The 24,626-nt window shown below is 44.4% G+C and overlaps 1 protein-coding gene across 5 annotated transcripts in view; it reads left to right on the top strand.

The window, feature by feature from the left end:
• The window catches only part of LOC110535129 (extracellular matrix organizing protein FRAS1), a 349,490-nt gene that overhangs the window by 252,167 nt on the left and 72,697 nt on the right, over positions 1-24,626 (top strand). For all 5 annotated transcript variants that reach the window (XR_016484722.1, XM_090191232.1, XM_090191233.1 and 2 more), the window contains 9 exons: positions 482-622; positions 2,713-2,818; positions 2,916-3,080; positions 3,535-3,619; positions 9,444-9,545; positions 9,673-9,891; positions 15,323-15,482; positions 19,528-19,709; positions 24,480-24,596. Coding sequence is in view for 4 of the 5 variants with exons in the window: in XM_090191232.1 (XP_090047358.1) it covers positions 482-622; positions 2,713-2,818; positions 2,916-3,080; positions 3,535-3,619; positions 9,444-9,545; positions 9,673-9,891; positions 15,323-15,482; positions 19,528-19,709; positions 24,480-24,596 (1,277 nt within the window). In the remaining variant the exon portion in view is untranslated. The remainder of the gene's footprint in view (positions 1-481; positions 623-2,712; positions 2,819-2,915; positions 3,081-3,534; positions 3,620-9,443; positions 9,546-9,672; positions 9,892-15,322; positions 15,483-19,527; positions 19,710-24,479; positions 24,597-24,626) is intronic.

Genomic DNA, 24,626 nt, shown 5'->3' on the forward strand with positions numbered 1-24,626 from the left:
ATACAGAATGAAACGCAGTGACTCTGAGTTAAATATCAACACTAAATTGAGCATATATACCACTCTGTAAAAAATAACTCTGTTGCCAGAGTGAGTTTCACTCTTTTTGGACTGGGACCAAATGTTACTCTGTGGCAGAGTAACATTTTCTTCAATTAAGAGTTTACATTTCCTCCGTCATATTTTTACCGTGTAACCATTCACTCTATGCAGCTCTGTTTAGGTTTATTCAAACAACTTAGGCAGAGACATACATAAAACGTGATGTCATAATGATGTAAACGTAGAAAGATACACACAAGACTCTTCGTTTAGAACAAACAGGGTTTTTCAGTAGTTTTTTATTGTTGAAAGTGTTTTTTTTTTTCTTTCTAGTTTCAGCCCAGTTACATACAGACCCTACTGAGGCAGTCAATCATCATAACTGAGCTTCTGGTTAAGTCACACTTATTGTGTTGTTTCCTCTCTTCCTGTTACCCAGCATGCTCAGCTGACTGTGTGGAGTGTGAGGGGATGGGTCGCTGCACCGTGTGCAGACTAAACACTTACCTAAGAGATGGATACTGTACTCCAGACTGTGGACACGGTTTCTATAGTGACAAGAAGAGCAGGACTTGCCATGGTAAGCTCTGGTGTATACATGTAGAGAAAACAGGAGAGGACCTAGTACCATGCCCTGGGGGACACCAGTAGACAGAACAGGAGAGGACCTAGTACCAAGCCCTGGGGGGCACCAGTAGACAGAACAGGAGAGGACTTTGTACCATGCCCTGGGGGACACCAGTAGACAGAACCAGAGGACCTAGTACCAAGCCCTGGGGGATACCAGTGTTGTGTCTCTGACTGATTAAATTTTATGACATGCTATTTTATCAAATCGATTACCTAACATTGAATTGATTACGTGATTGAATTAAACCATGCAACAATTAAACCACTAATAACTGGGGCACCACGGAAACATTCATTTATATAGAGTGGTTATCTCCCGAATCCACTGTCTTAAAATCTGAAGATCCTTTATATCAATAGCAGTCAATTATTAATCGTCACCTCGATCGGTCTCATTCGGATTATCGTAAATTCTTGGTTATCTGCACAAACCCTAGCTTAGAAATTGAATCATCAATACACAAATTGGCTTAATTATGTATCTACTGAAGACCTAAATAATCACACAAAATTACATATATATGTATATATACATAGGATAGATCACACATTGATTACTAATCATGTCATGAAAAGCCCCTAGTGGGTTAACCTGGTATGACGGCTGGTTACACAAAGGAAGGGGTTTTGGTTTGAATGAAAGAGCCGGAAGACTGAGGGACAAAGGGACTGAATCTCTATCAGACCTTGAGAAGCTATGCTACCGTAAATACAGAATCTTATGCATTCTAGTAACCGGCCATTCAGAAAAGGAAAAATATATATATTTTCTCTGCGCTTCGAAAGATGGGTCGAAGATGGAAGACTGGTTTACCCAGCAGAAATCGGCATTGTCCTTTGAAGAATCTTTCTGGTCGAAGTGTTGTCGAGCGGATACGTTGAAGTACCCTGTCGTTCTCAGGAGATTGTCTGTCCTTTTCTAGGCCGTTTACAGCTGCAGCTGATAACTCAACGTCTAGGATGTATAACTTCTTTAGTGAATAATCGTTCGTAGTTCATAACAAGTTGCCATAATCAACTCGTGCTGTATTCTGGTTCGTCTAGTCGAAATTCACCATTCCAGCATGGTGATCATCACCTCCACATTGAAATTAGCCCTTTTAAATGTATCAACTCCAGTTCTCACGTCATCAGGAACTAAGGTTGACCTTCGTCAACAGGCTTTTGTACTGGGGGAGAGAAGGGCTTGTTTCATAGTTCTCAAAAAAAGTCTGTTCACTTGGGCGTGACCACTGAGTGAGCATAAATTTACTTATGAAAACAATTCTCTCATTTAGAAGCTACAATTAAATTAAAAATGTTCACAAATAGTTTCATATTTAAACATTTAAATTGCACAACAATTCCATGTGAATAGAATGTGTAGACTTTCCAAGATACAATTTATGTTGCCCTATCATCAGATATAATGTCCCAGACGACAACTGATCTGACAGAATATTCTTTGAGTACCAACGGGCACTTTCAACTGGTTGAGAAAAATACATATTGTTCCATTCCCCAACCTTTTGATGTTACCATACTCTCTCTATGTTAGCAAAGGGCTTTCCAAGAGTCCATTCTGTAGAGTGGAGAGAAAAGGGGGAAATGTATTTATGGGGGGGTAAACGTCAGGACACCAGTTGGGGGACATTAAAGAGGACCTAGTACAGAGCCCTGGGGGACACCAGTAGTGAGACATTAAAAAGGACCTAGTACAGAGCCCTGGGGGACACCAGTAGTGGGACATTAAAGAGGACCTAGTACAGAGCCCTGGGGGACACCAGTAGTGGGACATTTAAGGGGACCTAGTACAGAGCCCTGGGGGACACCAGTAGTGGGACATTAAAGAGGATCTAGGACAGAGCCTTGAGCAATACCAGTAGTGAGACAGAACATGTATTCATTCATTGTAACCTTATTGTAGGACACTCGGGACTCTTATATCCCTCTCTCCTTTTCTTCCTCCCTCTTCTACCATCCCTCTCTTTCTTGCTCTTTCCCGCTCCCTCCCCCTCCCTACCTCTTCCCTCTCCTTATTCATTTCCTCCCTCCATCCAGCTAACAGCCAGTCCCCAACCCTCCATATCAGTAGCTCTCTGCTGGTACCCATTGGAGGGACTAAACCCCTGGACTCAACCATACTCTCTGCCCAGGATCAAGACAGGTGGGAGACTGAATTAAATTTACCCCACCCTTCTCTCTGCTAAAAGTATGATTTGTGATATTTATCAAATGATTTTGATTTAATGTTGACCTGCCAGCCCTCCAGAGAGCTTGGTCTTCCAGCTGCTGCAGCCCCCTGCAACAGGCCGTATGGTTGTCCTAGAGGGGGGCAGGGAGATAGAGATGTCCCGAGACGACACCTTCTCCTGGGCACAGCTACAGAGCAGACAGGTCCGCTTCACTCACGACAAGGACCAGGCCAAGTGAGTATACTGAGAAAGAAATGTCTCTCCATCTCAATATATGTTTCTTCCTTTCTTTTTTCCTCTCTCTCTCTCTCTCTCTCTCTCTCTCTCTGTCTCCCTCTCCATTTATCTGTCTCTCTCTGTCTCTCTGTTTCTCTGTCTCTCTCTCTCTCTCTCTGTTTCCCTGTCTCTCTCGCTGTCTCTCTCTGTCTCCCTCTCCATTTATCTCTCTCTCTCTCTGTCGCTCTCTGTCTCTCTCTCTCTCTGTCTCTGTCTCCCTCTCCATTGATCTGTCTCTCTATCTCCCTCTGTTTCCCTCTGTCTGTCTCGCTGTCTCCCTCTCCATTTCTCTCTCTTTCTCTCTCTCTCTGTCTGTCTCTTTCTCTGTCTCTTTCTCTCTGTCTCTTCCTCTCTCTCTCTCTCTCTCTCTGTCTCTAATGTGTGTATGTATTGTGTCGTTGCATTGTTCCAGGAGTGGACAGTTCACCCTGCGTGTAGCTGACCCCCAGCTCTTTTCCCAACCAGAGACCATTCAGGTCCAGGCAGTGTCGATGCAGGTACAATATATAACACACAACAATTGTATTGACACCTACAATAAGTACCTTGGTTGCCCAAATATGAACCTTGCCCTGCCTCGTTCATAACCATAGCAACCCTGCCCTGCCTCATTCACAAACACAGAGGAAGGTTAGCCTAGCCCTCCTCGCATGTTTCAGAGGGGATTTCTAAATGATTGTCGGATTGTAGCTTAGCGCTTAGCACGCTAGCATGTTGTGGCATGCAGTAGTAGGCACCCATAGTCAGTATGCAACCAGCTGTGTCCAATGATGCTGTTTCACCCCTAGCTCTGCAGCTATGCATGACTCCCCAGCCACAACAAGGTGTGTGTGTGTATAAATTTAAAAATAAAACATATTTATTTATTTAATCTTTATTTAACTAGACTAGATTCTTACTTGCAATGACGGCCTATAGTGAATTGCAAAGACCAGAGCTCTCTGGGGCTGCATCCCAAGGTAAACATGATTTAACATGGCATTACACCACTGTGGTCTGAAGGGGCAACGGTAAACATGATTTAACATGGCATTACACCACTCTGGTCTGAAGGGGCAACGGTAAACATGATTTAACATGGCATTACACCACTCTGGTCTGAAGGGGCAACGGTAAACATGATTTAGGGATGACCAGGGATGTTCTCTGTTTAGTGGGTCCTCCAGATCAGAGGCAGTAAGGATGACCAGGGATGTTCTCTGTTTAGTGAGTCCTCCAGATCACAGGCAGTAGGGATGACCAGGGATGTTCTCTGTTTAGTGAGTCCTCCAGATCAGAGGCAGTAGGGATGACCAGGGATGTTCTCTGTTTAGTGAGTCCTCCAGATCACAGGCAGTAGGGATGACCAGGGATGTTCTCTGTTTAGTGAGTCTGTCAGATCAGAGGCAGTAGGGATGACCAGGGATGTTCTCTGTTTAGTGAGTCCTCCAGATCAGAGGCAGTAGGGATGACCAGGGATGTTCTCTGTTTAGTGAGTCCTCCAGATCACAGGCAGTAGGGATGACCAGGGATGTTCTCTGTTTAGCGAGTCCTCCAGATCAGAGGCAGTAGGGATGACCAGGGATGTTCTCTGTTTAGTGAGTCCTCCAGATCACAGGCAGTAGGGATGACCAGGGATGTTCTCTGTTTAGTGAGTCCTCCAGATCACAGGCAGTAGGGATGACCAGGGATGGTCTCTGTTTAGTGAGTCCTCCAGATCAGAGGCAGTAGGGATGACCAGGGATGTTCTCTGTTTAGTGAGTCCTCCAGATCACAGGCAGTAGGGATGACCAGGGATGTTCTCTGTTTAGTGAGTCCTCCAGATCACAGGCAGTAGGGATGACCAGGGATGGTCTCTGTTTAGTGAGTCCTCCAGATCACAGGCAGTAGGGATGACCAGGGATGTTCTCTGTTTAGTGAGTCCACCAGATCAGAGGCAGTAGGGATGACCAGGGATGTTCTCTGTTTAGTGAGTCCACCAGATCACAGGCAGTAGGGATGACCAGGGATGTTCTCTGTTTAGTGAGTCCTCCAGATCAGAGGCAGTAGGGATGACCAGGGATGTTCTCTGTTTAGTGAGTCCACCAGATCAGAGGCAGTAGGGATGACCAGGGATGTTCTCTGTTTAGTGAGTCCTCCAGATCAGAGGCAGTAGGGATGACCAGGGATGTTCCCTGTTTAGTGAGTCTGTCAGATCAGAGGCAGTAGGGATGACCAGGGATGTTCTCTGTTTAGTGAGTCTGTCAGATCAGAGGCTGTAGGGATGACCAGGGATGTTCTCTGTTTAGTGAGTCCTCCAGATCAGAGGTAGTAGGGATGACCAGGGATGTTCTCTGTTTAGTGAGTCCTCCAGATCACAGGCAGTAGGGATGACCAGGGATGTTCTCTGTTTAGTGAGTCTGTCAGATCAGAGGCAGTAGGGATGACCAGGGATGTTCTCTGTTTAGTGAGTCCTCCAGATCAGAGGTAGTAGGGATGACCAGGGATGTTCTGTTTAGTGAGTCCTCCAGATCAGAGGCAGTAGGGATGACCAGGGATGTTCTCTGTTTAGTGAGTCCACCAGATCAGAGACAGTAGTGATGACCAGGGATGTTCTCTGTTTAGTGAGTCCACCAGATCAGAGGCAGTAGGGATGACCAGGGATGTTCTCTGTTTAGTGAGTCCACCAGATCAGAGACAGTAGTGATGACCAGGTATGCTCTCTGTTTAGTGAGTCCGCCAGATCAGAGGCAGTAGGGATGACCAGGGATGTTCTCTGTTTAGTGAGTCCACCAGATCAGAGGCAGTAGGGATGACCAGGGATGTTCTCGGTTTAGTGAGTCCACCAGATCACAGGCAGTAGGGATGACCAGGGATGTTCTCTGTTTAGTGAGTCCTCCTGATCAGACGCAGTAGGGATGACCAGGGATGTTCTCTGTTTAGTGAGTCCACCAGATCAGAGACAGTAGTGATGACCAGGTATGCTCTCTGTTTAGTGAGTCCGCCAGATCAGAGGCAGTAGGGATGACCAGGGATGTTCTCTGTTTAGTGAGTCCACCAGATCAGAGGCAGTAGGGATGACCAGGGATGTTCTCTGTTTAGTGAGTCCACCAGATCAGAGGCAGTAGGGATGACCAGGGATGTTCTCTGTTTAGTGAGTCCTCCAGATCAGAGGCAGTAGGAATGACCAGGGATGGTCTCTGTTTAGTGAGTCCTCCAGATCACAGGCAGTAGGGATGACCAGGGATGTTCTCTGTTTAGTGAGTCTGTCAGATCAGAGGCAGTAGGGATGACCAGGGATGTTCTCTGTTTAGTGAGTCCTCCAGATCAGAGGTAGTAGGGATGACCAGGGATGTTCTCTGTTTAGTGAGTCCTCCAGATCAGAGGCAGTAGGGATGACCAAGGATGTTCTCTGTTTAGTGAGTCCTCCAGATCAGAGGCAGTAGGGATGACCAGGGATGTTCTCTGTTTAAGTGAGTCCACCAGATCAGAGACAGTAGTGATGACCATGGATGTTCTCTGTTTAGTGAGTCCACCAGATCAGAGACAGTAGTGATGACCAGGTATGCTCTCTGTTTAGTGAGTCCGCCAGATCAGAGGCAGTAGGGATGACCAGGGATGTTCTCTGTTTAGTGAGTCCACCAGATCAGAGGCAGTAGGGATGACCAGGGATGTTCTCTGTTTAGTGAGTCCACCAGATCAGAGGCAGTAGGGATGACCAGGGATGTTCTCTGTTTAGTGAGTCCTCCAGATCAGAGGCAGTGGGGATGACCATGGATGGTCTCTGTTTAGTGAGTCCTCCAGATCAGAGACAGTAGGGATGACCAGGGATGGTCTCTGTTTAGTGAGTCCTCCAGATCACAGGCAGTAGGGATGACCAGGGATGTTCTGTTGATAAGCGCATGAAATGGACAATGTTCCTGTCCTGCAAAGCATTCAAATGTAACGAGTACTTTTGGGTGTCAAGGAAAATGTATTGAGTAAAAAATACAATCTTTTCTGAAGGAATGTAGTGAAGTAAAAGTAAAAGTTGTCCAAAATATAAATAAGAAAGTAAAGTACAGATGCACCCCAAAAAACTACTTAAGTAGTACTTTAAAGTATTTTTACTTAAGTAAGTTACATCGCTGTGTATCAGGCTATTACACACAGCGCATAAAAGGCTGATACATTAGGAATTTAAATTTGGCCCCAGTGGGAGTGACCTTACTGAGTAAAGTGTCTGTCTATTAAAAGGTCCAATTCAGACGTTTTTATCTCAATATCAAATCATTTCTGGGGAACAAGTAATACCTTACTGTGATTGTTTTCAATTGATATGGTCAAGAAGGAGCAAAAATAACTTCTTAGCCAAGAACAATTTCACAAGCGATAATTTTGCTAGGGCTGACTGGGGGTGGTCTGGGTGAGGAGCCTAATGGGAGGAGCCTGACGGGGGAGCCTAATGGGAGGAGCCTGACGGGGGAGCCTAATGGGAGGAGCCTGACAGGGGGAGCCTAATGGGAGGAGCCTGACGGGGGGAGCCTGACGGAGGGAGCCTAATGGGAGGAGCCTGACGGGGGAGTCTAATGGGAGGAGCCTGATGGGGGGAGCCTAACGGGGGGAGCCTAACGGGAGGAGCCTAATGGGAGGAGCCTAATGGGAGGGATATGTAACCTTCAAACAAAGAGGTTCGAAACTCTCTTTGCCTATTAACTAATACCTTAATCTGTTGTGGACAGACAACGTCAACATAATGGTACCATAGATATGTCATGATATAATGAGCAGCATTAGTTCTGGTGCTTTGGACCAATCAGAATTTCAGGAAGGGAGGGCACATTTAGACCATAGACTTGCCTGTAAAAAGATGGAGCTCTTTGTTCTGGGTCCGGTCCTCAATCTATCTCTTCTCTTAACACGTATGGGCCCAGAACTGAATCAAATTTAATACAACTTAATCGTACTGGGTTAACTGAGATTATGCAATTCAAAACTTCATCCCACCAAAACAAAAAAACAGCTCTTACACTAAAAAGGGCATTCACAATTTCACAGTATAATTCCAACCTCATAGTGTGAAAATATAAAACACAGATAAATCAAGTTTTTGGACTGCACTAGGCCTTTAAATGTAGAGAATCCCATGACTGCGAGGCGTGGATCTGTTGTTGTGGTATGCTATCGTACGGGGGGGAATGTGCTGTGGGAGATGATTGGTTGGACGATTAAGCCAATGCGTCGTGAGTTTTCTCCCTGTCTTTCCGTATCGGCTAACGAAGGCCACGTTTGTCCATCAGTCTGGAAATGGGATTAATTCACTCCTGATAAATGTTCGGCAGAGGCCAATTTAAATGAGTGACTGCTGTTGGAGTTGGCGCCTTATTGTAGATGTGCCTGACTGTACCTTACACATAGATACAGCACAGTGAGAATCCTTTCATACCTCCTAGTAGGCGGTCTTCCGCTCTGACGCTCACTCGCTAAATGAGAGAGAGAGATCGCTACTTAAACCCGCTGTACGTCAACTCCAACGCTGTTGCCATCGTGTAACAGCTCAGGTAGCCTTTTCTTAAGTAGGGATAATAGCTTCACCTTGTGTTCTGTTATATCAACACCCAGGCCGACAGCTGACAGAGGATTGGCCACGTTTCACCACTGTGGAAATACTTACTTTTACATTTGAGTAATTTAGCAGACACTTATCCAGTGGGACTTAATAGGCAGTGCAATCAACTAAGTTTACTGTGGGAAAACGACCACATATCGCTGTCATTTCAAGTATGGCCTTCTTTGAATGTGAGACAGATAGTGATCAGAAGAATGTGTTCTCGTAACAGTAGGGGCCTCTCTGAGATAGTTCAGCCATCCCTCCGGTTTCACCATCTCCAATATAGTGTCGAAATGTTGGCCCTTGTTTTAGAATCGGGGCCAGTTCTGGTGCTGTTCTGCCGTTCCTTATCTAATTCAGTTTTACAGTTGAGTACGACAGAGACAGAGTGTTACAGGAATTATATTCCTCTATGTTTTAATACCCAATTCAAATTAAACACTCTGTCAATTCAGTACTAGGGTTAAAAGAAAATTCATACATCTATACAGTAACATAATAGTATTCTGATTAGTCAGTCCTGATTGAAATGTATACATAATTAGTCATTATCGATAAAAAAAAAATCCCTTAACACAGAGTTCACCTCTTCTCCACCTAATTCTGGTTACATTTTTTGTGCAGCCCCTCTCCCATTTCAACTATCAAGTCCAGAAATGTTTTCACTCCTGTGTAAGAGACAATTTATTTGTTATCTAAAAGAACAATGAGTAACGCTTTGTAAAAGTCTGAATCAGTGAATTGTAACTCTGCTTCCCTCTCCTGTCACACAGCCCCCACAGATTCTTACCAACAATCCTTTGCTGGTGGACGGAGGGGAGACGGCAATCATCTCCAAGGCCGTGCTTCAGATCGACGACCCAGACAACCCTCAGGTGTGTGTGTGTGTGTGTGTGTGTGTGTGTGTATGCATGTATATCTGTCTGTGCGTGTGTGTGTGTGTGTATGTGTGTGTGTGTGTGTGTGTCTAAACATCCCCTTGTGTGTGCCTCTTCCTCGCAGGATGTCCTGGTCATGGTTCTGGACCCGCCCCAACATGGCCGCCTGACCCGTCTCAATGGAGACCTGGCGCTGAGCCAGTTCAAGATGGAGGAGTTGTCACGGGAACAGGTGCAGTATGTCCATGATGGGTCGCCGGGGCAACGGGACAGGATGCTGCTACAGGTCAACGATGGAAACAGCTACCAGAACATTCTAATGCAGATCAGCATTACTCAGAAGGTGAGAGAGAGAGAGAGAGAGAGAGAGAGAGAGAGAGAGAGAGAGAGAGAGAGAGAGAGAGAGAGAGAGAGAGAGAGAGAGAGAGAGAGAGAGAGAGAGAGAGAGAGAGAGAGAGAGAGAGAGAGAGAGAGAGAGAGAGAGAGAGAGAGAGAGAGAGAGAGAGAGATAGATATGTTTTTTGCATGACTGTCAGATCATATCATGTTGAATGCTGTTTCACGCGAGTGAATGCAAACACTTTATTTCATAAACAAAGTTCTGTAACACCCAATGCCCCTGTGTGAAAAAGTAATTGCCCCCTTACACTCAGTAACTGGTTGTGCCACCTTTAGCTGCAATGACTCCAACCAACCACTTCCTGTAGTTGTTGATCAGTCTCTCACGTTGCTGTGGAGAGACTGTATACCAGTAACTCTTCCATGCAGAACTGCTGGACCCAAGCAACATTTATGGGTTTTCAAGCCTGAACTGCTAATTTCAAGTCCTGCCACAACATCCCAATTGGGATTAGGTATTGACTTTGACTAAGCCAATCCAAAGCTTCAAATGGGTTGCTTTTTTAGCCATTTTCATGTAGACGTGGTTGTGTGTTTTGGATCATTGTCTTGCTGCATGACCCAACTGCACTTCAGCTTCAGTTCACAGACTGATGTTCTGACGTTCTCCTGTATAATTCTCTGAAACAGAGCAGAATTCATGGTTTCGTTCTATTAAGGCGACCTGTCCAGGTCCTTAGGCAGCAAGGCGTCCCCAAACCATCTCTAAATATTCCATACATAATCTGGGGCAGTTGTGGGATGTGATAAATCCCAAATAAACCCAACAACTCACATCAAAAACACTTTTAAAATCAATGAAGCTGATACCACAGATGAGAACGTTTAGGTTAAAATGTCGATCAACTATTGGGCTGTTTCTTCACATTATAAGTGCAGCAGTAGGCTATAGCAGTAGGCTGTAGCAGAAGACTATAAGCTCGATTGTTGAGATAAAAATGCAATCAATTAGAGGGAAAAACACTGTTCTCAAAAGTGAACACAAAATGTGATTATAATGATTTATTCTAAAGGTGCATTTTTAATGTAAAAATGATCTTCCCCAAGCACGAAACTCACTCACCTCCTATGTATACCACTAACTCACTCACCTCCTATGTATACCACTAACTCACCTCCTATGTATACCACTAACTCACTCACCTCCTATGTATACCAGTAACTCACTCACCTCCTATGTATACCACTAACTCACTCACCTCCTATGTATACCAGTAACTCACTCACCTCCTATGTATACCAGTAACTCACCTCCTATGTATACCAGAAACTCACTCGCCTCCTATGTATACCAGTAACTCACTCACCTCCTATGTATACCAGAAACTCACTCACCTCCTATGTATACCAGAAACTCACTCACCTCCTATGTATACCAGTAACTCACTCACCTCCTATGTATACCACTAACTCACTCACCTCCTATGTATACCAGAAACTCACTCACCTCCTATGTATACCAGTAACTCACTCACCTCCTATGTATACCAGTAACTCCCCTCCTATGTATACCAGTAACTCACTCACCTCCTATGTATACCAGTAACTCACTCACCTCCTATGTATACCACTAACTCACTCACCTCCTATGTATACCACTAACTCACCTCCTATGTATACCAGTAACTCACCTCCTATGTAAACCAGTAAGCCACTCACCTCCTATGTATACCACTAACTCACCTCCTATGTGTACCAGTAACTCACCTCCTATGTATACCAGTAACTCACCTCCTATGTATACCACTAACTCACCTCCTATGTATACCACTAACTCACCTCCTATGTATACCACTAACTCACTCACCTCCTATGTATACCAGTAACTCACTCACCTCCTATGTATACCACTAACTCACCTCCTATGTATACCAGTAACTCACCTCCTATGTATACCAGTAACTCACCTCCTATGTATACCACTAACTCACCTCCTATGTATACCACTAACTCACCTATGTATACCACTAACTCACTCACCTCCTATGTATACCAGTAACTCACTCACCTCCTATGTATACCAGTAACTCCCCTCCTATGTATACCAGTAACTCACTCACCTCCTATGTATACCAGTAACTCACTCACCTCCTATGTATACCAGTAACTCACTCACCTCCTATGTATACCAGTAACCCACTCACCTCCTATGTATACCACTAACTCACCTCCTATGTGTACCAGTAACTCACCTCCTATGTATACCACTAACTCACCTCCTATGTATACCACTAACTCACTCACCTCCTATGTATACCACTAACTCACCTCCTATGTATACCAGTAACTCACTCACCTCCTATGTATACCACTAACTCACTCACCTCCTATGTATACCAGTAACTCCCCTCCTATGTATACCACTAACTCACTCACCTCCTATGTATACCAGTAACTCACTCATCTCCTATGTATACCAGTAACTCACTCATCTCCTATGTATACCACTAACTCACCTCCTATGTATACCAGAAACTCACCTCCTATGCATACCAGGTAGGCTCTATTCCGGGTTGGTAAAGCAAAATAACGTGCTTCATTTTAAGAAGTTATTTGGTTTTGCGAAACCAAACCTTAGCCAAACGTATAGGCGTATGGTCTAGGGTTAGGGTTACGTATGGTCTAGGGTTAGGGTTAGGGTTACGTATGGTCTAGGCTGTATGAAGTGTGCGACTATGATTTGAAAAAGGCTTCTTGGTTTCTTGACTTCCTGCATCGGCCAATATTGTCACCCATCAGACTATTCTCCAATGAATGTTGTCTTTTCATATACTATATAATATTCATAATGATATATTCTACATTGTAGATTAATAGTGAAGGAATCAAAATGATGGAATAACACATATGGAATCATGTAGTAACCAAAAATGTGTTTATATTTTATTTTAGAAATATTTACAATTTTGCGATTCTTCAAAGTAGCCACCCTTTTCCTCGATGACAGATTTGCGCTCTTGGTATAAAAAAAAGTAATTATATAGTTGAATGAGTAGGTTGGTGCAAACTTTTGACTGGCACTGTGTCTGTGAAATTAGTTTTGATTTAGAGTGGATCATGTGTAACATACATGTTATCTATGCACTTAAAAATAGCCAAATGAAGACGATTTTCCAGTGATTCATTTTCATGTCAGCCAGGTAACCTGTACTCCTGTTGTAAAGATAAGTAATGTGCTTAATATTAGGAAAGTGGAGTAATAAATATAGCCTAGCCTATAGGAGGAGTATGTTCACCTAGACACACACAATCACACACACACACACACACACACACACACACACACACACACACACACACACACACACACACACACACCTTTCCTCCTCTCCTCTCCTACTCCCCCTCTTCTCTACTTCTCTTATTTTTTTCACTCTGTAAATCAATATCACTCCTTCCATCCCTTTCTCCCTCACATACATCACATATTCATGTTGTTACATGTTACATGTTGTAACACCTGATTCTGCTCTCTGTCAAGCAGTGTGCTGGTATATGACTGAAGATAGACACTAGATATAATGCTAAGAGAACCTCCTAGATTTATAATGCACTTATTTAAAAAAAATTAATTAAAAAAAATTCTATTCAATCACTCTTTTTCTCCTCGCTCCCTTCCCTTCATCTGCTGATGTGAACCTGACAGCTGTAAGCATAGCGTCCTCCATGTTTTTTTTTTTTACGTCTGTGTAGACAAAGGAGAGGTTGCCAAGTGAACCACTGTAGACGTGTTTGAGATGCTACCCCGTGCAGCAGCAGACTCCGAGTACAGTTGGTTGATCTCTCTCAGGGTTTTTTTTTAGGCAAAACGCGAAATACTGCCATCATCAAAAGCTCTCTCTCCAACTGTTCCCCACCCGACCCAGTCGGCATCGGTGCCAAGCCTTGTCAAGCCTTGTCCTAGCCGGGGTACAAAGGAGCTCCTGAGAGACGGATCATGGAGAGAGCTGGAGAGTAATTAGTCTTTAATGAGACGGTGATGGATGACTTTCCACCTCAGAGGGCTAAGCACTCTGGGTTCATCCCAAATGGCACCCTATCCTCGACTATGGGCCCCGGTCAAAAGTAGTGAGTGTACAAAACATTAGCAACACTTTCCTGATATTGAGTTGCCCTCAGAACAGCCTCCATTTGTCAGGGACATGGACTCTAAAAGGTGTCGAAAAGCGTTCCACAGGGATGCTGGCCCATGTTGACTCAATGCTTCCAACAGTTGTGTCAAGTTGTCTGGGTGTTCTTTAGGTGGTGGACCATTCTTGATACACACTGGAAACTGTTGAGTGTGAAAAACCCAGCAGCATTGTGGTTCTTGACACACTCAAACCGGTGCCCCTGGCACCTACTATCAAACCACTTTCAAAGGCACTTAAATATTTTGTCTTGCCCGTTCACCCTCTGAATGCCACACATACACAACACCATGTCTCAATTGTCTCAAGGCTTAAAAATCCTTCTTTAACCTGCCTCCTCCCCTTTACTGATTTGAAGTGGATGTAACATGTGACATCAAATAAGGGATCAGTTTTGTTTTCTGTTTAGTACACTCAGTGTATAGGGAATAGGGTGCCATTTGGTATGCAAGCTGACTTCTTTCTCTCTTTGGTCAGCGTTACTCTCTATGTGTCTCTGTTGCTGCTCAGAGGAACAGCAGCTCTCTGTCTCTCTCTGTTGCTGCTCAGAGGAACAGCAGCTCTCTGTCTCTCTCTGTTGCTGCTCAGAGGAACAGCAGCTCTCTGTGTGTCTCTGTTGCTGCTCAGAAGAACAGCAGCTCTCTGTATGTCTCTGTTACTGCTCACAGGAACAGCAGCTCTCTGTCTCTCTCTGTTGCTGCTCAGAGGAATGGCAGCTCTCTGTCTGTCTCTCTGTTGCTGCTCAGAGGAATGGCAGCTCTCTGTCTCTCTCTGTTGCTGCTCAGAGGAACGGCAGCTCTCTGTCTCTCTCTGTTGCTGCTCAGAGGAATGGCAGCTCTCTGTGTGTCTCTGTTGCTGCTCAGAGGAACGGCAGCTCTCTGTCTCTCTCTGTTGCTGCTCAGAAGAACAGCAGCTCTCTGTCTCTCTGTCTCTCTTCGTTGCTGCTGACAGCTGACTCTGGGCTTTTCATACTGCTGCTATGCTGTTGTGATTCACATGGCTGGCCTGAGAACACCTGTGCCGGGTCATTAACTCAATTAAGAGAAAAATGCACACCTGAATTGATGAGGACGGTGCATGTTGGTTGGCAGGATGAGACAACTTCCTGCTCCGATACGAATAATGAATCAGACGCCCCCATGGGTTGGGCCTCAGGCTGAATAACTGATTTGAGTTACAGTACTTTCAAACAATATCTGCCATTGAAAATAAATAATAATTGTTACATATCTTGTGTTTTTACAGCTTACCCAGGCTCCTCGTGTTCTGTCGGTGCCCGTCACGTGGGTGAGAGAGGGAGGCATGGTACAGTTGGGGAAGAGGTATCTGAGGACAGAGTATCAGGGTGCCAGCGATGACCAGATCATTTACACCATAGTGAGCTCCAAAGGAAGCCCCAAATACGGTACGATACGTGGCCTTACCCCCTCCCCCCCCCCCAAACATGCTCCTGTTTCTGCTTACTCACACTGTTAAGATGGTGATGATGTTAGTTTGTCTTTCTGACTCTCCCTTTACCTCCCACACACCCCTAATTATCGAATTATCCACTCTTTCTCCCTTCCTGATTCTCTCTCCCTTAACCTCTCTATCTCCATTCCTGATTTACTCTCCCCTCTCCCTTACCTTCTCTCTCTCTCCCTTCCTGATTCTCTCTCTCCCTTACCTTCTCTCTCTCCCTCTCTCCCTTACCTTCTCTCTCTCCCCTCTCCCTTACCTTCTCTCTCCCCTCTCCCTTCCTGATTCTCTCTCCCCTCTCCCTTACCTTCTCTCTCTCCCTTCCTGATTCTCTCTCTCCCTTCCTGATTCTCTCTCTCCCTTCCTGATTCTCTCTCCCCTCTCCCTTACCTTCTCTCTCTCTCCCTTCCTGATTCTCTCTCCCCTCTCCCTTACCTTCTCTCTCGCTCTCCCTTCCTGATTCTCTCTCTCTCTCCCTTCCTGATTCTCTCTCCCCTCTCCCTTACCTTCTCTCTCTCTCTCCCTTCCTGATTCTCTCTCCCCTCTCCCTTCCTGATTCTCTCTCCCCTCTCCCTTACCTTCTCTCTCTCTCTCCCTTCCTGATTCTCTCTCTCTCTCTCCCTTCCTGATTCTCTCTCCCCTCTCCCTTACCTTCTCTCTCTCTCCCTTCCTGATTCTCTCTCCCCTCTCCCTTACCTTCTCTCTCTCTCCCTTCCTGATTCTCTCTCCCCTCGCCCTTACCCTCTCTCTCTCTCCCTTCCTGATTCTCTCTCTCCCTTCCTGATTCTCTCTCCCCTCTCCCTTACCTTCTCTCTCTCTCTCCCTTCCTGATTCTCTCTCCCCTCTCCCTTACCTTCTATCTCTCTCCCTTCCTGATTCTCTCTCCCCTCTCCCTTACCTTCTCTCTCTCTCTTCCTGATTCTCTCTCCCCTCTCCCTTCCTGATTCTCTCTCCCCTCTCCCTTACCTTCTCTCTCTCTCTCCCTTCCTGATTCTCTCTCTCTCTCCCTTCCTGATTCTCTCTCCCCTCTCCCTTACCTTCTATCTCGCTCCATTCCTGATTCTCTCTCCCCTCTCCCTTACCTTCTCTCAATTCAAATCAATTCAAGGTGCTTTATTGGCATGGGAAACATATGTTAACATTGCCAAAGTAATGGAAGTAGATAATAAACAAAAGTGAAATAAACAATAAAATGAACATTAAACATTACACTCACAGAAGTTACAAAAGAATAAAGACATTACAGATGTCATATTATGTATATTTACAGTGTTGTAACGATGTGCAAATGGTTAAAGTACTTGGGGCTCTGTTTGTGTTTGTGAACAGAGCCCCAGGACCAGTTTGCTTAGGGGACTCTTCTCCAAGTTCATCTCTCTGTAGGTGATGGCTTTGTTATGGAAGGTTTGGGAATCACTTCCTTTTAGGTTGTTGTAGAATTTAATGGCTCTTTTCTGGATTTGGATAAATAGTGGATATAATATCGGCCTAGTTCTGCTCTGCATGCATTATTTGGTGTTCTACGTTGTACACGGAGGATATTGTTGCAGAATTCTGCATGCAGAGTCTCAATTTGGTGTTTGTCCCATTTTGTGAATTCTTTGTTGGTGAGCGGACTCCAGACCTCACAACCATGAAGGGCAATGGGCTCTATGACTGATTCAAGTTTTTTTTGCCAGATCCTAATTGGTATGTTGAATTTTATGTTCCTTTTGATGGCATAGAAGACCCTTCTTGTCTCTCAGATCGTTCACAGCTTTGTGGAAGTTACCTGTGGCGCTGATGTTTAGGCCAAGGTATGTATAGTTTTTTGTGTGCTCTAGGGCAACAGTGTCTAGATGGAATTTGTATTTGTGGTCATGGCAACTGGACCTTTTTTGGAACACCATTATTTTGGTCTTACTGAGATTTACTGTCAGGGCCCAGGTCTGACAGAATCTGTGCAGAAGATCTAGGTGATGCTGTAGGCCCTCCTTGGTTGGGGACAGAAGCACCAGATCATCAGCAAACAGTAGACATTTGACTTCAGATTCTAGTAGGGTGAGGCCGGGTGCTGCAGACTTTTCTAGTGCCCGCGCCAATTCATTGATATATATGGTGAAGAGGGTGGGGCTTAAGCTGCATCCCTGTCTCACCCCACGGCCCTGTGGGAAGAAATGTGTGTGTTTTTTTACTATTTTATCCGCACACTTGTTGTTTGTGTACATGGATTTTAGAATGTCGTATATTTTTCCCCCAACACTACTTTCCATCAGTTTGTATAGCAGACCCTCATGCCAAATTGAGTCAAAGGCTTTTTTGAAATCAACAAAGGATAATAACTTTGCCTTTGTTTTGGTCTGTTTGTTTGTCAATTAAGGTGTCAGTCCTTGGCATCAAATATTGGGGAAGATGCCAGAGAGCTGAGAGCTGAGGATGATGTTGAAGAGTTTTGGTATAGCCAACTGGAATTTGTTGTCTGTATATTTGATCATTTCATTGAGGATACCATCAACACCACAGGCCTTTTTGGGTTGGAGGGTTTGTATTTTGTACTGTAGTTCAATGTAATTGGAGAATCCAGTGTGTTCTGGTCGTCTTTAATAGTAGATTCTAAGATGTGTATTTGATCATGTATATGTTTTTGCTGTTTGTTCTTTGTTATAGAGCCAAAGCGATTGGAGAAGTGGTTTACACATACATCTCCATTTTGGAAAGATAACTCTTTGTGTTGTTGTTTGTTTAGTGTTTACCAATTTTCCCAGAAGTGGTTAGATTCTATCGATTCTTCAGTTACATTGAGCTGATTTCTGACGCGCTGTTCCTTCTTTTTCCGTAGTGTATTTCTGTATTGTTGTAGTGATTCACCGTAGTGAAGGCGTAGACTCCGGTTTTCTGGGTCTCTATGTTTTTGGTTGGACAGGTTTCTCAATTTCTTTTTTTGATTTCTTTTTTTTCAATTGAGATTTTTGCATTCTTCATCAAACCATTTGTCAGTGTTGTTTATTCTCTTCGGTTTTCTATTTGCGATTTTTAGATTTTCTAGGGAAGCTGAGAGGTCAAATATACTGTTTAGGTTTTCTACTGCCAAGTTGACACCTTCACTATTACAGTGAAATGTTTTGTCCGGGAAATTGTCTAAAAGGGATTGAATTTGTTGTTGCTTTTTGGTTGTTTTCCAAATGACATTCCTTCCATCTATAGCATTTCTTAATATTACTCAGCTCCTTTGGCTTTGATGCCTCATGATTGAGTATTGCTCTGTTCAAATAGATTGTGATTTTGCTGTGGTCTGATAGGGTTGTCAGTGGGCTGACTGTGAACGCTCTGAGAGACTCTGGGTTGAGGTCAGTGATAAAGTAGTCTACAGTACTACTGCCAAGAGATGAGCTCTAGGTGTACCTACCATAGCAGTCCCCTCAAAGCCTACCATTGTCTATGTACATACCCAGCGTGCGACAGAGCTGCAGGAGTTGTGACCTGTTTTTGTTGGTTATGTTGTCATAGTTGTGTCTAGGGGAGCATATCGGGGAAGGAATGCTGTCACCTCCAGGTAGGTGTTTGTCCCCCTGTGTGCTGAGGGTGTCAGGTTCTTGTCCGGTTCTGGCATTTAGGTCGCCACAGACAAGTAAATGTCCCTGGGTCTGGTAATGGTTGATTTTCCCCCTCCAGGATGGAGAAGCTGTCTTATTTAAAGTATGGGGATTCTAGTGGGCGGATATAGGTAGCACACAGGAGGACATTTTTCTTTGTCAAGAGAATTTACTTTTGAATTTCTAGCCAAATGTAAAATGGAGTTTCTCTCTCCTTTCCTGATTCTCTCTCCCCTCTCCCTTAACTTCTATTTCTCCCTTCCCGATTCTCTCCCCCATCTATCCCCTCCCTCTTCTCTATTTCTCCCTTCCTGATTCTCTCCCCCATCTATCCCCTCCCTCTTCTCTATTTCTCCCTTCGTGATTCTCTCCCCCATCTATCCCCTCCCTCTTCTCTATTTCTCCCTTTCCTCCCTCCAGGTGAAGTGCTGTTGGTGCCAATGCCAGCCGACGGCCCATTGGAAGGTTGGCAGCCCTCTCCCGACGACAGGAGCTCTACCCCCACCTCCTCCTTCACTCAGCAGGATGTGAATGAGGGCACTGTGTGGTACAAACACTTTGGCACCACCGGCATGACGGAAGGAGACACCTTCCTGTTCCAGGTTAGTTGTGGTTGTGTGTCCATTGTCCACCTACCCATCCACCTGTCTGCCAAGCTGGCCTGTCTGCCTGCCTGCCTCAGGTTCACTGGGCATAAACTCACAAACAATCTTTCCACGGTCCGTTTTCTTTTCCTTCTGCATGCTCTTTTCTTTCTTTCTCCCTGTCTTCTACAGCTTTTTTTCAACTCTGTTACTTTCTTATTTCTATCTCTCTCCTTCTCTTTTCCTCTCTGTATCCCTCTCTCCTTCTCTCTTCTCTTCTCCTCTCCGTATCCCTCTCGCCTTCTCTCTCCTCTTCTCTTCTCCTCTCCGTATCCCTCTCTCCTTCTCTCTCCTCTTTTCTTCTCCTCTCCGTATCCCTCTCTCCTTCTCTCTCCTCTTCTCTTCTCCTCTCCATATCCCTCTCTCCTTCTCTCTCCTCTTCTCTTCTCCTCTTCTCCTCTCCGTATCCCTCTCTCCTTCTCTCTTCTCTTCTCTTCTCCTCTCCGTATCCCTCTCTACTTCTCTCTTCTCTTCTCTTCTCCTCTCCGTATCCCTCTCTCCTTCTCTCTCCTCTTCTCTTCTCCTCTCCGTATCCCTCTCTCCTTCTCTCTTCTTCTCTTCTCCTCTGCATATCCCTCTCTACTTCCAAATTCTTACTTCCATCTCCATTCCTTTTCCCTCATTGTACCTCTCCCTCCTCTCCTCCGCCATTCTTCTTAGCCATCCATTCTCAAGTCTTTACATTTTTTTAGGAGGTAAATCAGTTTTAATATCGCAGATAGATTGTGGATTCTATCAATGTAATTGTCTGCATCATTTCCAATCTCCCCCATATATATATTTGTTTGATCTTATTTTAATATATTTTTGTTCTTCCACCCGTCTTCTAAATGGATTAAAGTAATGAATCTATCTCTGAAAACCATCCAGTCCCACCCTTCAGCTACCCTCAACCCCTCCCATCTATCTCTGAAAACCATCCAGTCCCACCCTTCAGCTACCCTCAACCCCTCCCATCTATCTCTGAAAACCATCCAGTCCCACCCTTCAGCTACCCTCAACCCCTCTCATCTATCTCTGAAAACCATCCAGCCCCACCCTTCAGCTACCCTCAATCCCTCTCATATATCTCTGAAAACCATCCAGTCCCACCCTTCAGCTACCCTCAACCCCTCCCATCTATCTCTGAAAACCATCCAGTCCCACCCTTCAGCTACCCTCAACCCCTCTCATCTATCTCTGAAAACCATCCAGTCCCACCCTTCAGCTACCCTCAACCCCTCCCATCTATCTCTGAAAACCATCCAGTCCCACCCTTCAGCTACCCTCAACCCCTCCCATCTATCTCTGAAAACAATCCAGTCCCACCCTTCAGCTACCCTCAACCCCTCCCATCTATCTCTGAAAACCATCCAGTCCCACCCTTCAGCTACCCTCAACCCCTCCCATCTATCTCTGAAAACCATCCAGTCCCACCCTTCAGCTACCCTCAACCCCTCTCATCTATCTCTGAAAACCATCCAGTCCCACCCTTCAGCTACCCTCAACCCCTCCCATCTATCTCTGAAAACCATCCAGTCCCACCCTTCAGCTACCCTCAACCCCTCCCATCTATCTCTGAAAACCATCCAGTCCCACCCTTCAGCTACCCTCAACCCCTCCCATCTATCTCTGAAAACCATCCAGTCCCACCCTTCAGCTACCCTCAACCCCTCCCATCTATCTCTGAAAACCATCCAGTCCCACCCTTCAGCTACCCTCAACCCCTCTCATCTATCTCTGAAAACAATCCAGTCCCACCCTTGTAGTGACTGTGTGTATACTTTACCATGCTCAAGGGGATATTCAATGTTTACTTAACATTTTTGGGTTAGGCTTGAATACTTATTGACTCAAGACATTTCAGCATTTCATTTTTTATTAATTTGTAAAAATGTCGAAAAACATAATTCCACTTTGACATTAAGTAGTATTGTGTGTAGGTCAGTGGCAAAAACATCTACATTGAATCAATTTTTTATTCAACCAGTAACACAACAAAATGTGTAAAAAGTGAGGTATGAATATTTTCTGAGGGCACTGTGTACGGCACAGAGAAATACATCTATCACTCTCTCTCTCTATCTCTCTGTCTCTCTCTGTCTCATCTTACTGCATTTTGGTGAAAATGGAACCAAATTACTCACAAATTAGTGCTACGTTAGGGATTATCCTTGTGAAGAAGACTCAGCGCTCAGCAGCGTTTAGGCCATAACAAATGGCTGTGTAGCAGTCAGGTTAAGCTAACAGCTTTCATAGAGCCTGGCACAACAAGGCAAATCAGCAGCCAAGAACATAGAGAGAGATCACAGCCATTTAAACCTTCTCTCGTTTTCTTGTTTCATCGTTTTCTCTCTCTCTCTCTCTCTTTCTGTCCCTCTCTCTCTCTCTCTCTCTCTCTCTCTCTCTCTTGCTCTCTCTGTCTCTCTGTTTCTATCTCTCTCTCCACTCTTTCTGCTCTTTCTCTCTCTCTCTCTCTCTCATTCTTTCTCATTCTTTCTTTCTCTCTATCTCTCTGTCTCGCTCTCTCTCTCTCAACATTTTGGCACCATCCGCTAAGGTTAAAGCAAAACTAAAATATTTCTGAAGTGTCTCATCATGACAACAGGACAGTTATGACCCTGTCTAAACTCAGATCGCCAGATATTTTCATCGTGAGCGAATACTGTCATCTTCCAAGCAGTTTCTTTTGACATAATTAAAAAAGAAAATATTCAAAATATTAATTTGACATTAATATTCAAAGTGATCTGCTGTCTGGAGGACAAGATTACCTTCTATGGAATGGGTGTTGGGAGATACTATTAAATATTAAGTATGACACCGTGTCAGTAACTTTTTCTCGTGGCTACACGTCAAATCCGCGGTGTGAAAATTAGAGGCTTCAGGATGAAATAACTTGGCAGATGAACTTAGTAAAACTGCTGTCATGTTCATTAGTTTCACTATATAATCATTATAATGCTATACTGTGCTACATTCATTCCTTAGCAGCTCATTACATGGTCATAAGCAATGGACTACATAGTTACTAGTTCTAGATGAACAACAGGTCCACAACAGGTTTAGACCTACCGTTTACTATAGCTAACAACAGGTTTAGACCTACCCTTTACCATAGCTAACAACAGGTTTAGACCTACCCTTTACCATAGCTAACAACAGGTTTAGACCTACCCTTTACTATAGCTAACAACAGGTTTAGACCTACCCTTTACCATAGCTAACAACAGGTTTAGACCTACCGTTTACTATAGCTAACAACAGGTTTAGACCTACCGTTTACTATAGCTAACAACAGGTTTAGACCTACCCTTTACCATAGCTAACAACAGGTTTAGACCTACCGTTTACTATAGCTAACAACAGGTTTAGACCTACCGTTTACTATAGCTAACAACAGGTTTAGACCTACCGTTTACTATAGCTAACAACAGGTTTAGACCTACCGTTTACTATAGCTAACAACAGGTTTAGACCTACCGTTTACTATAGCTAACAACAGGTTTAGTCCTACCGTTTACTATAGCTAACAACAGGTTTAGACCTACCGTTTACTATAGCTAACAACAGGTTTAGACCTACCGTTTACTATAGCTAACAACAGGTTTAGACCTACCGTTTACTATAGCTAACAACAGGTTTAGACCTACCGTTTACTATAGCTAACAACAGGTTTAGACCTACCCTTTACCATAGCTAACAACAGGTTTAGACCTACCCTTTACCATAGCTAACAACAGGTTTAGACCTACCCTTTACCATAGCTAACAACAGGTTTAGACCTACCGTTTACTATAGCTAACAACAGGTTTAGACCTACCCTTTACCATAGCTAACAACAGGTTTAGACCTACCGTTTACTATAGCTAACAACAGGTTTAGACCTACCCTTTACCATAGCTAACAACAGGTTTAGACCTACCGTTTACTATAGCTAACAACAGGTTTAGACCTACCCTTTACCATAGCTAACAACAGGTTTAGACCTACCGTTTACTATAGCTAACAACAGGTTTAGACCTACCCTTTACCATAGCTAACAACAGGTTTAGACCTACCGTTTACTATAGCTAACAACAGGTTTAGACCTACCCTTTACCATAGCTAACAACAGGTTTAGACCTACCGTTTACTATAGCTAACAACAGGTTTAGACCTACCCTTTACCATAGCTAACAACAGGTTTAGACCTACCGTTTACTATAGCTAACAACAGGTTTAGACCTACCCTTTACTATAGCTAACAACAGGTTTAGACCTACCCTTTACTATAGCTAACAACAGGTTTAGACCTACCGTTTACTATAGCTACTTATTACAGTTCTTCTCTTGGTCATGGCTAATCTCAGAACCCCAGAACTAAAATCTAGTGTAACTGCGTCAGATGCTAGATTAGGTGCTGTGTGTGTGTGTGTGTGTGTGTGTGTGTGTGGGGGGGGGGGGGGGGGGGGGGGGGGGGGGGCAGTTTCTATCTGCTGGTTTTTAGGCAACTCTATGGACCAAATGTCCCCTCCCCTTTCCGAAATATCGAAATTCTAATCGTGATTTGTCCAAATGATCAGTGATGCAAAATCAGCTAATCGAAACACAGTTCCTCGTTACTTAGTCACTTCCAACAGTCAGCTGACAGACGCTACGATGCCGTTTATGTCATGTGTGTCTGTCCACGAGAGACTATGGTTATGGTTAAAACTGATGATAGAGGTTTGAAATTACAGTGTGATTCAAAATGTCTTCCTCTTCCAGGTGTCAAGTGAGGGGTCCCCAGACACGCTCAGTGATGCTCAGACCTTCACCATCGGAGTGATGCCCGAACTCCCAGGATTCCCCCAGCTGGCCCCCGCCTGCGACCTACAGATAACGGTAAAACAGGACGACGGACAAAAATACACT

The sequence above is a fragment of the Oncorhynchus mykiss genome, chromosome 11, assembly GCF_057628025.1.
Source record: "Oncorhynchus mykiss isolate SJ-2025 chromosome 11, ASM5762802v1, whole genome shotgun sequence".
NCBI lineage: Eukaryota > Metazoa > Chordata > Actinopteri > Salmoniformes > Salmonidae > Oncorhynchus > Oncorhynchus mykiss.